The sequence below is a fragment of the Xenopus tropicalis genome, chromosome 4 (assembly GCF_000004195.4).
Source record: "Xenopus tropicalis strain Nigerian chromosome 4, UCB_Xtro_10.0, whole genome shotgun sequence".
NCBI classification, from domain to species: Eukaryota; Metazoa; Chordata; class Amphibia; order Anura; family Pipidae; genus Xenopus; species Xenopus tropicalis.
In genome coordinates, this window is record NC_030680.2 from 69,215,562 (window position 1) to 69,232,814 (window position 17,253).

General features: G+C 42.0%; 1 protein-coding gene across 2 annotated transcripts in view; it reads left to right on the plus strand.

Annotated features, from left to right (window-relative positions):
* Positions 1–3,252, plus strand: part of cep89 (centrosomal protein 89) — a 48,361-nt gene extending 45,109 nt beyond the window's left edge. For both annotated transcript variants that reach the window (XM_012962270.3, XM_004913555.4), the window contains one exon: positions 2,798–3,252. In XM_012962270.3, the coding sequence (XP_012817724.2) occupies positions 2,798–3,014 (217 nt within the window). In that variant the 3' untranslated portion in view covers positions 3,015–3,252. The remainder of the gene's footprint in view (positions 1–2,797) is intronic.
* Positions 3,253–17,253: the final 14,001 nt, after the last annotated feature.

The following is a 17,253-nucleotide window of genomic DNA, read 5'->3' on the forward strand; positions in this document are numbered from 1 at the left end:
CTATCTTCTTCTGCCTCTTTCCAGCTTTAACTGTGGACCCCAGCAGAAAAAAAACTATTTTTCTGTGAGGCTTTGTTTTTTTTATTACTTAACTTTCTATTTAGGCCTGGTCCTGTTTATATTTCAGCTATTTTCAAATCACTGATTGGTCGCTGGGGTAAATTGGACCCTAGCAACCAGTTAGCTGCTGAAATTCCAAATTGGAGAACTACCAAACAAAAAGGTAAATACGGGTTTGGGGTCCCTTATCTAGAAACCCATTATACAGAAAGGTCCTACTTGACGGCTATCTCCCATAGCAACCGTTTTGAGCAAATAATTCTAGTTTTGGGGGGGGCTGCATAAACCAATATTTATGAAAAAACAATCCTATTTGGTTTATTTCATGTTTAAAAGATATTTAGCAGACTTAAATATACTGTAACAGTGACAAAAATCACTCTACCCTTTGGCAATAACAGCTGTATACTGCAGAAAGTGTATTATATTCAATGCTTTATCGGAATGTTGTTCAGGTTGTACACTGTTTTGTTAATAAGGTGATAGGGTGACATGTATGTGTGTGGGCAGTGTTACTTGCTTTTTCTGTAAGAGCTGCCAGTGGTAAAGAAATGCACACATTGACTTTATTGTGTCTTCTGTGGTTCTTAGAATCATGTGCAGCGCTTACAGAGATAAATTAAGCTGAGGAATAACACAAGGGGCTAAACAATTCTCAGCAAATCCACAAGAACCAATCTCTGGTTTTAGCAGAATCTGGCTAGGGGGAGATGTGGAGCACCGCACCTTGGATCTTGCAGAGTGCATATTTCCCTATCACGTAACTGAGAAGACAGTGTACAACTGGAAGTTTAATAACAGCATTTTTGATAAAGGATTGAATATAATACACTTTCTGCATGATAGAGATGTTATTGAAGCTGGGTAAAGGTTTTTTATGGTGTTGTGCTGTAAATTCCCTTATCCAGAAAACCCCAGGTCCCGAGCATTACAGATAATAAATCCTATGCATGTATATAAAATGAACAGAAATGACCAAATTTCACTGTCTACATAGTTAATTTAAAGGAGAATCCTGGTGATTTGTTTCCCTTTGCATCTCTGCTGGGCCTGTTTGATGTGATCACAATAGTCTGGTACAATAATTTTAGGCATGCATGATAAAGATTGTGTTCAGTATGTTATATGCCACTGTACATTGTAAGAATATTACAATGTCTTCATTATAAGTGTAGTAATTGCAGAGATGTTCTGAGACCACGTGAAGCTCACTTGCCTAACATTTCAATAACAATTCAGCACACTCTTTAAACCATGCAATTCCACTTTCATTGGATATTGTAAAAGTAACCTATAACCAAGCTTCATTTAAGAAACAGATTTTGTGAGCATCTGGGAGGTAACTTCAGAGATCACGTTTACCTTTCATGTAAATACTTAGAAATTAATGCAGTCACCTTTATGTTTTGGATTAAGCTATCAAGTATTAAATATTTTTTTTGTAGCCAGTCTTGGTCAAACTGTAGAAATGAAAGTGCACAGAAATACATCTTATACTTTATAGTCATCGATGCAGCATCAATTTATCTCCAATTACAGGGGTAATATGGCCAGTAAATTTTTTAATAGGCGTATGATTTTAGCCTAAAACATCTGTGTTAGATTAAAACCTATGCTTCTTACAGAGACATGCCTGTTATGCAGTACAATTAACTTAAAATACTGTATATTACCAAAGAGAGATGATAAATAAAAAAATAAAATCCAATAAGTTAGAAATGGCAGTATTATGTGCCATGGGAATATTACCACTAACAGACGGTAGAGTAGAGCAGTGTAGTTTGGCCATACAGTCCATAATACACTACAATAGGCTGTAGTGGCTCAGAGTGGCCAGTTATACAGTGCAATGGAAAATGTGCATACTAGCCAGCAGTACAGTGTATTATGACTTCCTTGCACACCACAGCTTTGGTGGCTTTGACACTCTCGACATTATATGTTTGCTCCAAAATTACATCACACAGCTAAGCAACCACACTGATCAGCATCTTGTGAGTGGCAGTGTACCTTTAGTGATCTCACTGGGAGTTGCTTTTGGCTGAGGAGGAGAGCTCTGTTCTAATTCTGCCTAATACCAGTTGGGTTAGGACACATGGGGCAGGTAGAAGCTACTGTGGCAAAAGAGTCAACATCACATGGTTAACGGAGGCAACATGGGCAGTACCCAGGTAACATATAGCTGAACAGCTAAGGACTTACATATTATACGTTATGTTATATTCCTTGCTTCTTTGCAATTTATAGTTTGATCCCTTCCCTACCTGACAGACTTGAGAAGAGCTGCACTCTCACTGCTGCAGTCAGAAGAGAAGTATGTTCTTTTAGCACATATACAAAGCAGAGGGCTTAGGGTAGCATTAATAGTCAATATCACTTTCATTGTTGACAGGTTAAGTTCTTGTGTTTTACTTGTACTTGTACGCCATTACAAAAAAAGTGACAATATTTTCTTGATAAACAGGTTTATATCTCCAGGAAAGGCATATGCCATGTTTTTATTTTTAGGATTAGTATATTGTATTCTTGTTTTAAGTATGTATAAACTGCACTGCTGCAGAATTTTCCCAGTAGTGTCATTAAATGAACTTGTCTGTTGCCGGCAAATGAAAATGATTTTCAGAATCTCATGAGGCATCTCAGTGCAACTAAAAATAACAGTGGGCGGAGGAGACCAGATTTGATTTTCATGATTGCTTTCTGAAACAATTAGCTGTTTGTTTTTTCTTTATTCAAGGCAAGTGGAAGGTGAACTTGAAGTCATGTGGGAATCGACCTCCAATGAAAATAAACAGTTGAAGGACCTTTTACATAAAACTCTAATGCACAAAAAGTGGAATGCCAGTGACACTTCCCAAGTCTTCCAAGAAAGCCCTGTCAATGAATTTGGCTTCACTTACTGTGATGTGAATTCCTCTCCTCGTGAGGATGATCCTGTAAAGCAGATGAGTTAAAGGGAAAATGTTTTTTTTGTATATAGTGGTGTTGTGCTGACAGGGAACAGATTATTACTTGAATGCACCATTCCTTCTATACCTATAGTTAAAGGGGTGCAGTAAGGCTGTGACCACATAATTCCTACAAACAGAAAAAGAGGTCCTCTGTGCCCACCCTTATCGATATACTGTATAAAAAGCCATTAAAGTGGACCTGTCACCCAGACATAAATAGCTGTATAATAAAAGTCCTTTTCAAATTAAACTTGAAACAAAAATTCATTTTTATATTAACATATTCAAACCCATTATAAATGCATTTAAAAATCCCAGCTGTCAATCCTATACTGCCTGCCCCGCCTCTATGTCTTAGGCATAGAGGCGGGGCAGGCAATTACTTAAACTTTCCATTAAGCACTTACATTCACCGTACCTTTTTACCATCTAATTGTGTAGCCAGTGCATGGGCAAGGGCATCAGGTCCCCCATCCTGGCACATACCTTGCCTTAATAACAGTGCCCACAAAATGGCAGCTGCCTGCTGGCTGTGATTGTATATTTCCAAGACTGAAGGAAACAAGATTTATATCATTTATATAGTTTGTGAAGTTAATTTTCCTTAACAAACACAATAGAAAAGAAATTGAAATTATTTCTTAGGGTGACAGGTCCCCTTTAAGGAAATTTGTGCAAAAAGCTCACCTCATCAAACTATAAACAGGGGTTGTTTGTCACTATATATTTTAATATAGTTAACCTGAGCAACTACATCAAAGCCCACTTTGGCCAGTTCTATACTTACTTTCATCCGATTCTGTGTTTTTAAATAGGGGTTCAATTATATAAAACCATATAGCTGCTTTTAGTAGATCAGGCATAATTTGGTCTTATCTCCAGTATAAAGATTGAAATTACAGTCGTGAATTTCTACATATTTAACCTTATTTAAGAAAAACCCTGAATAGGCTACACAGTTGCATGAAACAATCACAGTAACTTTTGCAAATCATTCCTTTCCACAGATATTTTTTGAAGGAAAAATTAAACCACACATTATTATTATTATCCACATGCCAAAATTTAGAACACCCGTTTCCTATTGATTTCTGTGGCATCTCTGCAGATCTGAGCTGACTAGATGAAACTTCTGGTTGTTTTAATTTTATCGTCTAAATTGCTGATTAATCTAAAATTCTGGATTGTGAAAAGTAAATGACCAGTGAGGTTTTCATAAATAAAACTCAGTCATGATTCATATGAAATATATGAATCTCGGACTACGAACATAGTAAACATAATAAATTGGCCGCTCAGGTGAACAGTGATGTGTAACATACCCAGACCTTGTCCACCCCCTGGTCTGCTTGCATCCCCCACTCCACTGCTGCTCCATGCTGGGGTAGGTAAGAGAGCGGCTGGGAAGGGGGGATTTCTAAAAACTATAGACTATGCAGTTTGTGCCCCACCACTGGAATAAAGGTGACGATGGCTCATGAAACCTCAGCTGCAGTAAGAAGCTACATAGGAGCACCAGTGCTCTGCTGTAGTCATAAGTGGTGGGGACAGCTGCAAAATACTGCACTGGGAAAGGGTGTGTGTCAAGGCGCATCATTATCCTTCTATACAGTATAGGTCTGCACATCCTTTTTATTTTGTTACTTGCCAAACATATTTGTCAGTGGGTAGAAGTACAGTAAAACTTGCCAACACTGTGATCTTATCTATAATCTGGTTTAACATTTCACTGCATTTCATCGAAACTATAGCACAAGTTAACGTTTAATATTTGTCTGCAGACTTACACATATAGTTGCTGACTAACTGACCCTAGGTGTCAAATATTTTAGGCAAGCTGTCCCATGCTGAAATATTTTTGAATTCTACATTTAGTGGTGTTCTGTAAACATTTAATATAATAATATTTATATATATCATCTATTTAAATACAGTTAAAGTAAAATATTTTAAATGAATGTATGAATGAATAAATGATTGTAATGATTTTTTTTGAGAACAAACCAAAAGGTCCATTAAATTAACTGTTCAGTCCAGAAGAGTTTTGTAAAGGTCAGGCTGCTGCCTGACGGCTCCCTCCTCTTTATAAATCAGTTACACTTAAAGGAGTTTCATTTTATTATCATCTGCACAACGCAAAATGGGTGCTACCTGCAAGAGCTTGCAATCTGATCTCATGTCAATGGGATGCTGAATAAGCACAGTTTCTGGAATAATTTACTGCTGTTTGCTGTCTTACTCTTTATTTGTTTACCATATCAAATATTTTGTAACAACAATTATTAATAACAACAAAGATTTTGTTTAAAAAATTTGTGTTTGTGCTTTGTTAATTTACAGCAATTAGCAGTTCTTTGAAGGGCACTGATAAACATTGAGTTCTCGCAAAGTTACCTGATGCATTGTAGTAAGGAGAAAAGAAGAAAAATGGTAGTAAGAAACTTGCAGGACAGTGTAGATCCATTTTAAACATACTGATGGCTACAAATCTCTGGACAAATGCCTTCCCACTAACATTGGGATCACCGCAAGTAAACCATATTACTCACATCCGGCTTAATTGCAGGAAATTGAAAAGAGAGTTAATTTCCCAAGATAAAGCCAGAATGCCTTAGGGCAGTGGCACCCAGGGAGATTAGTCGCCCTGTGACAAATCTCCGTTACCGCAAGCGACTTATCTCCTCACAATGCCATCCCACCGGCAACAATGTAAATTGACGGTGGGATGGCATACTCGTCTCTACGACTTCCCGAAGTTGGCTCTCAAGGGCAACTTCAGGAAATCATAGCGACGCGTATTCCATTCCATCCCACCGGCAATTTACATTGTTGCCCATGGCATTGCGGGGAGATTTCTCGCCTGCGTTAACGAAGATTTGTCACAGCGCGACTAATCTCCCCGTGTGCCACTACCCTTAAGTAATATGTTTTACTTGTGGCAATCCCTCTGTTAGTCTATGGCAAGGCATTTTCAGTGAGTGGCCACAGTAGTGGCTACAAAATCTCCCCGGGGCCATTGCCCTAACAGAGGCTGACTAGAACACAGATAATGGAACCAGTGCCACCACACAAAGTGCAAGTGTTTGAGGCACAGGACCTGCTGATTCCATTTACAAGTGCAGCTCTGAAAGATTTTATATTTTGTGTCAAGTCAAGGACTTTGGAGGTCCAGTGAGAATAAGCAGGTAAGAATGGGCAAGCAATGTGATACCACAAATAAATTATGCCAGAAAGCAACACAACTGTGCTGAAAATGGTATAGGAGCAAAGTGCGACACATTCCGCCGCAACAATAAATTAGCCTTATAGGTTCTTTAGTAATTTTGAGCATTCCCCTGTGCTATATGTATCTTAATCTTTCATTGGTGATTCTTTCCATATCCTTCATTTTTATCATAATGTCACCTAGCAATTGTCTTTTCAGACTTGTGTGAGTTGATAGTGGTTAAAGGAGTAGTTCACCTTTAAATTAACTTTTACATAAAAAGTTACATAAGGTTGAAAAAAGACATCAATTTCAACCCTTCCAAATAAACCCAGCACACACAACCTATACTGACCTATCTGTACACTCACATACATAAATATACAACCATTAACACTAACTGTAGATTTTAGTATCACAATAGCCTTGGATACTATGCTTGTTCAAGAACTCATCCAGGCCCCTCTAAAGGCATTAACAGAATCTGCCATTACCACATCACTAGGAAGGGCATTCCCCAACCTCACTGCCCTCACCGTGAAAAACCACCTACGCTGCTTCAAATGGAAGCTCCGTTCCTCTAATCTAAAGGGGTGGCTTCTGGTGCGCTGATCATTTTTTATGGGAAAAAAAGAACACCCCCTATCTGCCTATAATCCCCTCTAATGTACTTGTACAGAGGAATCATGTCCCCTCACAAGCGCCTCTTTTCCAGAGAAAACAACCCCAACCTCGACAGTCTAACCTCATAGCTTAAATCTTCCATCCCCTTTACCAGTTTAGTTGCATGTCTCTGCACTCTCTCCAGCTCATTAATATCCTTCTTGAGGACTGGAGCCCAAAACTGCACTGCATACTCAAGCTGAGGCCTTACCAGGGACCTATAAAGAGGCAAAATTATGTTTTCAAAAAAAGTCAATGCCCTTTTTAATACTATAATCTATGATCTATTGATCTATTTTTAACAACTTGGCAAATGTCTTCAATTTCTACAGTTTTTATTTGCTGCTGCCTTGTGCCTCTTTCTGAACACAACATCCAAAAATCTATTGCTCTGTGAGGCTATAACTTTTTTGTTTTTAAGTACTTCTTTTTCTATTGAGGCCCTCTCCTATTCATCTTCCTGCCTCTCATTCAAACTAATGCCTGGTCACTAGGGTAAATTCAACCCTGGCAACATGATAGTGTCTAAAAAAAACACAAATAATAAAGATTAACTGTAAAATGTCTTATCACTGCCTATGTCACACTAAAGGCTAGTATAAATGTGAACTACCCCTTTAAAGTTTAGGTTCAGAAAATACTTTTGGGCAGTAAAACCACACTGGAATGAGAAAGTTCTTCAGGTTCACTAATGATGTTATCTGTAGTTTAGAATGATTGATTTATTGGGCAATAATTGTATATCTAGATGATCTTATCATAATGTGCACCATGTGTAAGTGATTATTATTGGCTGTAAAATAAAATGGCATGTGCCATGCTTGCATTCTTCCTGGCTGTATGTTTAATGTACCATCCATAGGTATTCACATGTTCTAACACTTGTCCTTAGCATTCACAAGCGTATAGTGTACTCTCATCAGTGCAGATGTTAGAGACCTAGCCACCAACTCAGAGGAGCATGTGTGTACTTAAATGGGTAGCTTACTTACGTATGTTATAGAATGCCCAATTCTTAGCAACTGTTAAACTCATCACAGCAATTTTAAGATGCTTAGACACATGGGTTTGTTCTCCTTTTGGTTTAATAGCACTCACATGTTCCCTAATTCATCACTTTATGGACCTTAAGGTAAGTGGTAATTTTGCTGTGTGACCAAACTGTAAATTATATCCTTATAAATGGTGTTTAGTAATGTCATCAGTTATAACAGAGCTTAGTGATGTAATTTCTGTCACACAACTCAATAAAACGTGTATATTACAATAAATAATGTACCCCATGTTGTACAATATGAGGATACAAGTCACCTCAGTAGTGGGTACATTGTTCTCTATGGGGGTTATGTAATAAAAGGCACTAAGTTTGCCCAGGAGCAGTAACCCATAGCAACCAATAAGCAGGGACTATTTATGGTCACCTGTTTAAAAGCAAACAACTTAGTGGTTGCTATTGGTTACTGCTCCTGGGCAAACTTTGTGCCTTTTATTACATATGGGAGTTAATATTATATAGTTATGTTACTGTAAACAGTCTGTGGATACTTTCAAAACTGTACCTTTACTGGAACACAGTAGGAGAAAGCACAGTACGTAATTAAGGTGCTTTCGACACTACAAATTTACAACCAAAAAAAAAACCTATTTCACTATTTATCTTTTACTTGACTTGTCTATCTCTCTTAAAAACATCCCTGTCAACCTGAACCACAGCTTGGAAGCTTTCAGTAAGAGACCTAACACTATAAACTTTTTGATATATATATATATCACGCTTCATTCATGGCTCCACATCGCTAGTTTGTGAACAGCCGCAGACATTTTCCTAGGTATTTCCAATGTCGGATGGAAATGCTTTGGATGACATGAATCTGACTCCAACAAAGAACTACCTGAGCAGGGTTTGCAAGGAGTGGTGATTTTTTATTCATAAACCATTTAGTGTGATCCTCAAAAATTCATTTTTTTTGGCTAAGTAATAATGTAAAAAAAATTTTCTAAGGTTTTATTTAAGGTTTTAACAGTTTAATAAGAAAACTTAAAAAGGGAAAGATAGATAAAGCTTGAGCGAGCCTGACGAGTTCATCCAGATGCATTAAGCCAAGTGCCCCATACCGCATTAAACTTGCTTGGACAGCCTCTGGAGATGTGGACCAATTTTAGTTTAGGTAACACATCATTAACTAGTTTTTTTTTCCAGAAGGTAAGTGTAGGAGCAGCCATAAATTTCCAATTTAACAGAATGAACCTGCTTCTAAACTACACTTGGGACATAGAGCTAATGTTTGGGGATATATATTTGCAAGTCTGTGGGGTGTTAGATAAGCATGGTTAATAAATTTAATGTGGATGAACCTATCTCTGACTGACATTGTTATTTTGGGGGATCTGTTCTAGAGCGTCATCCCACATTTAGTCGTCCAGGTCTGGTATATCACTCTGCCATTTACCTTTAGCCAAGCTAACTTGGGGGTCTGGAGTGGATTGCCATAGTAAACTATAAAATCATGATAGAGCCTTTCTCAGGTCTGGTCTATGTAGGTATTTTTCAATAGAGGCATCTGTTATCTACAATAGTCTACTAGGAAACTGGGCATAAAAGGCATGCATAAATTGCAGATAGCAAAAGTACATGGGGGGGGGGGTACAAACTCTTCTTTGTTTAAATTCCGCATCTTTCACTATGTTCTTCAGTTTTCCTTCACTTTTTATGCTTTTACCTGCCCATTGACTAATCTCAGGCATAGAGTCTAAGTGAGCCTGTTCCGGATTACCCCATAGAGGAGTTTGAGGAGACCAAATCTGGTAGAATCCCTGTGTTAGTCGGAGAGATCTTTGAAAAATTATGCTCACTGTAAACATTGGAGTGGTAATGCAGTAGTAAGGTGGGAAGCCTCAGTAAGGAACTTCAGGCATCGGCTATCAAGCATAACAGCAGGATTATCTGCCGCTGGAGTGAGCCACCAGTGTGCAATAACAAGCTGACTTGCCCAAAAGTAGAGTTTAAAATCTGGTAGCGCAAGCCCACCCATGGATGACAGCCTGTAGGCAAAGGTAGGATCTTTAAATTGAGGCAGGGATGTCTGCCTGCCCAGAGAAACCCCCATATTATTTTATGTAGTTGGTTGAACCATTAGGCTCTGGGGATTATCAGGGAATTATGAAACGCCTAGTTAAATTTGGGGAGGAATATAATTTTAAGCAGGTTAATCCTGCCTGGGAGGGTGAGGGGGAGATCCTGCCACAACTGGAATCTTTTCTACAGTAGGGTGCAGCCTCAGCCCCTCAATCGCTGGTGATGCCTAAATGTAGATCGCCAGTGGTTCTATTGCCAAGGCGAAGAGCATTGGGGATAGAGGGCAACCCTGTCTTGTCCCATGTTAAAGGATTATTTCTTCCGAGAGCACCTCGGTAACAAGAACCTTGGCCCGAGGACAATTGTACAGTTGCCTAACCCATGCACAGAATCTATGTCCCAACCTTCCACAGATATGGTCTATGGGAAAAATAACTGATTTAGTCTTATTGATTTGAAGTCCTGAAAATGATCCAAAGGCTGAGGCTGTCATCCATGTACAGGAAAATCTTTTCTACAGTAGGGTGCAGCCTCAGCCCCTCAATTGCTTGTGATGCCTGAATGTAGATCGCCAGTGGTTCTATCACCAAGGAGAAGAGCATTTGGGATAGAGGACAACTTTGTCTTGTCCCTGTCCCTGTCCCTATCCGCCGATGCACTAACTGTAAGTTTAATTTAGGAGTGCTCGGGGGAGGGGGTTGGATGGGGAAGGGGATCAGACAGGAGGGGGGTTGAAAGGCTGCGGCAGGGGCCCCCGAAGCAGAAGCCCCAGTGGGCTCTGACCCCCCAGTCCGACCCTGACTTGATGCTGTCATTTAGACCCCTGACATTCCAAGAAAACAGTGAAAAACTACCTCCCCATTGCATTGCTCCTTCAATGGATAATAGATTTTCTTGAGGGTAACGGAACGACTGTCTTATGCCAGAGGAAGTACTTTTTGTAGATGACACCCATATAGTATTATGCCTTGGCTCGCGAAGCAAGGGAAGCAGAGACAGTGAGTAGAGAAAGAACAAGACAGTACAAACATCATAGATATTAACCCCAGACAGATAAACCCCCCCACCCGGAATCCCCCCCCCCAACATGGAGATACATTATCCTTTAACAAAAATCTGAACTTGTGCAGAATCATGGCTCGGCATCACTTCCTCCTATGGGAAGTGTGTTGGAAGGGCTTGCAGGAGATTCCTGAGCTCCTACTCGAATAGATTGTGCCTTGACGTATTTCGTTGTAGGCCCGGATAGCGCAGGTGGGTCACGCAGAAGGTCCTGATGTAAATTTTAATTTTAATTGGATTACCCCTAGCTTGCTTTTCATTCTGAGTGGCCGAGCTAGGAAGTATGCAGGCAGGCAGTAATTACAGGCTTCCTTGACACTGCTGAGCCTTGCAACAGATCTTTATTCCAGAGCAAGGTGCAGAGCACAGCTTGCACTATCCCCACTACGGTATGGGAGCAAGTGTGCACAATAGCAGTTTCATCATGCAAAAGTTTGTTATCAGTTTATTAAATGTATATAATACTACTTGGGTAACGATAAACACAGACTGATAGCAATGTGCTTATTACTCATGATTAGAAATAATCTGGAAAGGGACATTGCACATAAGCAAATTATCACAGCCATATAGTGATTAGACAGTTTTTATGATCCTAAAATCTGGATATGATTGTGGATTTCTATTAAATATTTGAGGGGGCATAGGATTTATTATCTGAAATGTTTTGAACCTGGGGTTTGCCAAATAAGGGGTTTTTCCATTAACAGAATCTCTACTTTATGTCTGCTTAAATATCATTTAAACATTAAATAAACCCAACAGGATTGTTTTGCCTCCAAGAAGGATTCATGCCACTTAGCTATCATCAAGTACAAGGTACTGTTATATTATTACAGAGAAAAAGGAAATCATTTGGAAGATGACCTTCCCATAATGCAGAGCTTTCTAGATAATGGCCTTAAAGGTAAAGGATCCCATATCTGTACCAAATTGTATATGAGGACACTGATCTAGCTGACAGTTTGGGGGATACATGTACTATAGTACTGAGGGGGAATTATCCCTTGCAACACCAGTGCCTGATTAAAGGCTACACTGCCAGCTTTAGAAGAAGAGGCCCTCATACCGACAGAATGATGAATGCTTTGCAAACCTCAACATTCCAGAATAAAAAATTGCAATGTTTTAGCCAAGCAGTAATGCAGTCAGAACTCATCAACTTTCCTGAATTCAAAGTAGTAGGTACATGTTACTTGTTGCCCACTCGTCACCCAGCTCACAATACTGTAGATAACACAGCACCATCCAAAGCAACTGAAAAAGCCTTTATTGGAAAGAATGGCTTTGATCTGTGACAAATGCCTTGGCCAGGTGCAGTTACATCCGAGGATACACTGAAGCACCCTTTTCCCACGCTGGTCTAAGTCCACCTCTTTTTGGGAATTCAGAGGCATAATTTGTTGCCAGCATAGTTAAAGGAACTGTAATTTAAGATATATATAGATTCCAGACCCTGGAGCGGACCTAATGGAGTCACTCCCCCCCCCCATTATATCTGGTTTAGTTTTGATTAGATTAAAAATTTGTGTTTTTTACAACTCTAAATTTTGAACTATCTGAGTTTGATAGAGACAAGTCTTACAGTCCTTTTTCCTGTTGCTTTATAAATAATTCTTATATACATGTGTCAGGACCTGCCTGTACCAGAACTCTGGACTCTATGTTAGGCAGGTTCTGCATTACCTCACTGAGCCACTGGAGACTTTGGGCATCCAGCCTGAACATTCTGTTAACCCCTCTTCTTTGCTTCTGTGTTTATGTTCTCCTTCTCCTCCCTTAATTAGCCCAGGTGGTTCCAATCGGTCAATTAACGGACCTTATAAGCCTGTCACAAGCAGCCCCTGGTTGCTTGATCATTAAGCCCTTTACGTTCCTGTGACCTTACCTGCTTGTTCCAGTCCCTGTTCCTGCCTGACTCCGTTACCTTACCCTGTTCTACGACTTCTGTTCCTTACCTCTGTTTGATCTCCCGGTTTTGACCTCAGCCTGATTATTGGACTCTCCCTGCCTTCAGCCTGCCTTTGACCACTGCCCGTTATTCCGGACCCTCCTTGTTTGCTGCCAGTCCTGACCCTCTGCCTGTTTTACGGATTGTTTCGTCTTCTGCCTGCCTCTGACCACTGGCCTGTTGTAAGGATTTCCATATTGTTATTACTCTATTTTCATTAATAAATCATGTTTCAGCAACATAAATTGTTTCCTGGCTATCCACAAGTGAAGTACCCCCTGTACCCATATTACACGGCATATAAGCTCCTACCTGCCAGCCACCCACCTGTGGCTGCGCCTGACAGAATGATCAAGCCACATAAAGAGGAGCCTGCTGGTAACAACTCTGCGGTTCAAAGTAATGCTGAACTACAACTCCCTGCAGAATGGCTTTCCTCCATTAAGAGGTATGAGGGGGAGAAAGACTCATTCAATTATTTGCTTGATTTATGTAAAAAGTTTTCTACAGTGCCATTTTTCAAAGAAGCTCCTGATAATATGAAGAGCAAGTTAATTATTCTATTCCTTTTGGGCGGTGAGGCCGCAGAGTGGGCTGAAACCTGCATTGACGAAGAAGCACATTTTTTTAGAAGATCCCTGTTCTTTTCTTTCATTTTTAAAAGCAACATTTACAGGAGATCTATGGCCAGTTTCAAATGTATTTTCCTCCACCTCAAATCCTTCTGCTGCTGTACTACCCAAAACTTTCCAACTCACTCCTCCGGTTCCAAGGTACTCACCCAGGCCCAAAGACTGCACACCTGCTTCAACTTCTTTCAGCGAGTTTTCTGAGGTAGAAGAGTTTTCTGAAGATTCACCTGATGAGGAAGATTGGCAAGATATTTTTGACGACAAAGAATGGGAAGATTTGGACTCAGATGAGGAAGAAATACCTACGGCATTTACCACTAGGTTTAAAGGCCGGTCTATCTCCAAGAACTCTCCTATTCCTCTGTCTGTTTCTTTTCCTGCTGTATCAGCCCCTCAAGATCTCAGGCCTGAACCTCAATTTGTTTGTTTTTCTAATATAACCAAGGCACCTCTGCTGGCTCCAGCCTCTGTGCCAGTGCTTCAGACTCCTGCTCCAGCCTCTGTGCCAGCGCTTCAGTCTCCTGCTCCAGCCTCTGTGCCAGCGCTTCAGACTCCTGCTCCAGCCTCTGTGCCAGCGCTTCAGACTCCTGCTCCAGCCTCTGTGCCAGCGCTTCAGACTCCTGCTCCAGCCTCTGTGCCAGCGCTTCAGACTCCTGCTCCAGCCTCTGTGCCAGCGCTTCAGACTCCTGCTCCAGCCTCTGTGCCAGCGCTTCAGACTCCTGCTCCAGCCTCTGTGCCAGCGCTTCGCTTCAGACTCCTGCTCCAGCCTCTGTGCCAACGCTTCAGACTCCTGCTCCAGCCTCTGTGCCAGCGCTTCAGACTCCTGCTCCAGCCTCTGTGCCAGAGCTTCAGACTCCTGCTCCAGCCTCTGTGCCAGCGCTTCAGACTCCTGCTCCAGCCTCTGTGCCAGCGCTTCAGACTCCTGCTCCAGCCTCTGTGCCAGCGCTTCAGACTCCTGCTCCTGCCTGAACTGCAACCCTCCGCTCCTGTGCCTGAACTGCAACCCTCCGCTCCTGTGCCTGAACTGCAACCCTCCGCTCCTGTGCCTGAACTGCAACCCTCCGCTCCTGTGCCTGAACTGCAACCCTCCGCTCCTGTGCCTGAACTGCAACCCTCCGCTCCTGCCTCGGTGCCAGCGGTTGTGCCTGCTCCTGCCTCGGTGCCAGCGGTTGTGCCTGCTCCTGCCTCGGTGCCAGCGGTTGTGCCTGCTCCTGCCTCGGTGCCAGCGGTTGTGCCTGCTCCTGCCTCGGTGCCAGCGGTTGTGCCTGCTCCTGCCTCGGTGCCAGCGGTTGTGCCTGCTCCTGCCTCGGTGCCAGCGGTTGTGCCTGCTCCTGCCTCGGTGCCAGCGGTTGTGCCTGCTCCTGCCTCGGTGCCAGCGGTCGTGCCTGCTCCTGCCTCGGTGCCAATACTTCTGCCACCAGCATCTGAGGACAAAACTGCTTCAGGACCTGCCTTCCCTGCTACTGGATCTGGTAGTTCTGGTGTCCCAGACTCTGCCAGTTCTGTTGCAGTGTTTGGTGGTCTTGTTGTTTCTCTGGGCATCTCTCTTCCACCTGCAATGGGTGTTTTGCCTGGCGACGACTCCGCTGTGGCTCCTGACCCTGGCGACGACTCCGCTGTGGCTCCTGACCCTGGCGACGACTCCGCTGTGGCTCCTGACCCTGGCGACGACTCCGCTGTGGCTCCTGACCCTGGCGACGACTCCGCTGTGGCTCCTGACCCTGGCATTTCATACACTCTGGCTCCTGACTCTGACACTTCTATTCGGGCTTCCAACTCTGGCAACTCGTTGCTCTGGCTCCCGACCCTAGGCACTCCTATGTTCTGGCTCCAGTCCCTGGCGTCTCCTTTGCTGTGGTTCCTGGACTTGGTTACTCTCCTGTTCTGGCCGCTGTTTCTGATGAACCACCTATTCTGGCATTCACCTTGTTTGGGACTTTTTCTAAGAAGTTTTTTCTTTTGGTTTAATTTATGTTTTTCTGCGATTTTCCAAAGTAGTTTTGGGCCAGTATTTTCTATTTTTGCAGGTTTTCTGTTTTTGGGTTCTGTGGACTTGAAAGTTTTGGACTTTTGGACTGAAAACATTTTTGTAAAGAAGATGTTTGAAAGATGTCCACCCAATCCTGGGATCGCCCGGAGGTCGATCCTCAAGGGGGGGGTAATGTCAGGACCTGCCTGTACCAGAACTCTGGACTCTATGTTAGGCAGGTTCTGCATTACCTCACTGAGCCACTGGAGACTTTGGGCATCCAGCCTGAACATTCTGTTAACCCCTCTTCTTTGCTTCTGTGTTTATGTTCTCCTTCTCCTCCCTTAATTAGCCCAGGTGGTTCCAATCGGTCAATTAACGGACCTTATAAGCCTGTCACAAGCAGCCCCTGGTTGCTTGATCATTAAGCCCTTTACGTTCCTGTGACCTTACCTGCTTGTTCCAGTCCCTGTTCCTGCCTGACTCCGTTACCTTACCCTGTTCTACGACTTCTGTTCCTTACCTCTGTTTGATCTCCCGGTTTTGACCTCAGCCTGATTATTGGACTCTCCCTGCCTTCAGCCTGCCTTTGACCACTGCCCGTTATTCCGGACCCTCCTTGTTTGCTGCCAGTCCTGACCCTCTGCCTGTTTTACGGATTGTTTCGTCTTCTGCCTGCCTCTGACCACTGGCCTGTTGTAAGGATTTCCATATTGTTATTACTCTATTTTCATTAATAAATCATGTTTCAGCAACATAAATTGTTTCCTGGCTATCCACAAGTGAAGTACCCCCTGTACCCATATTACACGGCATATAAGCTCCTACCTGCCAGCCACCCACCTGTGGCTGCGCCTGACAACATGCTTCTCATTTTATATAATAATTGTCTGTACAAATATACAAAGATAACCAAATTAAGATTTTATTTCTAAATATTACTTTAATGTTGTCAACCTAGTATTCTACCCAGTAAGTTGAGCAAGAAAGACCTCAACTTACATATTTCCCCTTTCCCGCTTAAGAACGATGCATAAGAAATAGATTTGGTTAACATAGCTTTACAATTTATTGATGCAACTGTATATAATTATATGTATTACTGGCAATACTGTTAAAGTTTATGGGGTACTCTTTGCTGCATCCGTTGCCCCATGTCATATACCAACCAATAGATTTGCATTCTCAACATATAAGAACAATTCATACCTGGTCTCCCCCAGTTCCTGCTAGTCACAAAGTACATTTTCTGCCCCAACCAATGCCATACCCTGGCTCTTTGCAGTACATTTGCCCACACATTGTCAAGCTGGAAGTACCACAGACGGAGCCAGGGAAAAAAATGAAACTGTAAAACTGCCCCTCACACTTTGTTTTAGATTGGGTGATCGGCTTGCAATAGTAGCACATGGTTATACAGACATTTAGACAGACAGGCAATTTGGACAGATTTACCTGTTATAATAAATGTAAATGTTCTGGCACACTAAGTTTCTTGTCTGTGTGCTATCAGGCGTGCTGACTGACAATTATTGATCAGGATGGGGGCATGGGTTCATGCGAGCAACTCAGATGCAGATATAAAGCAATTGCAATATGGATCCTTTTCTGCAGCATCAACACTCTAATAAATGTCTCTCTGCGAGTTACACAGTAAGCTGAATCATGTTACACATCTCCAGGG